This window comes from Salvelinus sp. IW2-2015, unplaced genomic scaffold, assembly GCF_002910315.2.
Source record: "Salvelinus sp. IW2-2015 unplaced genomic scaffold, ASM291031v2 Un_scaffold2002, whole genome shotgun sequence".
Taxonomy (NCBI): domain Eukaryota; kingdom Metazoa; phylum Chordata; class Actinopteri; order Salmoniformes; family Salmonidae; genus Salvelinus; species Salvelinus sp. IW2-2015.
Genome location: NW_019943352.1, coordinates 73,029 through 74,124, shown reverse-complemented (window position 1 = coordinate 74,124; position 1,096 = coordinate 73,029). Strand labels below are relative to the sequence as shown.

At 39.7% G+C, this 1,096-nt stretch overlaps 1 protein-coding gene across 1 annotated transcript in view; it reads left to right on the top strand.

The window, feature by feature from the left end:
- pacc1 (proton activated chloride channel 1) overlaps window positions 1–1,096 on the top strand; it is a 7,784-nt gene that overhangs the window by 5,261 nt on the left and 1,427 nt on the right. The window contains 2 exon segments of the mRNA XM_070439890.1: window positions 132–319; window positions 558–668. Coding sequence (XP_070295991.1) covers window positions 132–319; window positions 558–668 — 299 coding nt within the window.

Below are 1,096 nucleotides of genomic sequence, written 5' to 3'. Positions count from 1 at the left end.
GTTTAGAGTGTAATAGAGTTTTAAATCCCTGGTTTAGAGTGTAATAGAGTTTTAAATCCCTGGTTTAGAGTGTAATAGAGTTTTAAATCCCTGGTCTAGAGTGTAGTAGAGTGTAACCTAAGTGTAATGAGATGTGCGTATAACAACAACCATTTTGCCCTCTACCTCCTGTTATAGCGTGAATAAATCAGGGTTCATGCAGGACTGTGAGAGAAACTACTCCATGGTGACGTTCTCTGGAGGCTTCAGGACCTGGGTCAAGATGTCACTGGTCAAGACCTCTGGGAAGAAAAACGAGTCCATGGAGTTCCGGCAAGAGGTCAGTATTGTTTGTAAACATTCAGGTTTCCTTAAAATGTCTATTTTTTTAAATAAGATTAGCTAAATTATTAATTTTAGCATCTACTGTGGCAGAAAACATACAACATGTTGCAAAAACGACATTTTTCCTTGACATATTCCAATTTGTAGCTGTCATTATTTTTTGTCCCTAATTGAGTACAAAATGTTTTCTACATCGTGACAAAGTTATAACAAAAGTTGTCTGTTCTTCCCAGTCTAGTGTGGTCAAATATAATGACAAGAGGCCTGTATCCGAGCAAAAAGCCATTCAGCTCTTCTTTGTTGTGTTTGAATGGAGGGATCCCTTTGTACAAGAAGTCAGAGATGTAAGTGGAACACATTCATATTGCATTACTAGAATAGTATCTGTTCTGTTTTTTTCCATTCCTAGTCTAGTTTATCTTATTCTATTCTACTCGTGTAGTTATTTCTCCTGTCTCAGCTCTGAGGGGGGAAAAGCAGACTCATACGACTGAACAACAGACTCATACGACTGAACAACAGACTCATACGACTGAACAACTGACTCGTACGACTGAACAACAGACTCGTACGACTGAATAACAGACTCGTACGACTGAACAACAGACTCGTACGACTGAACAACAGACTCGTACGACTGAACAACAGACTCGTACGACTGAACAACAGACTCGTACGACTGAACAACTGACTCGTACGACTGAACAACTGACTCGTACGACTGAACAACTGACTCATACGACTGAACAACAGACTCATACGACTGAACAAC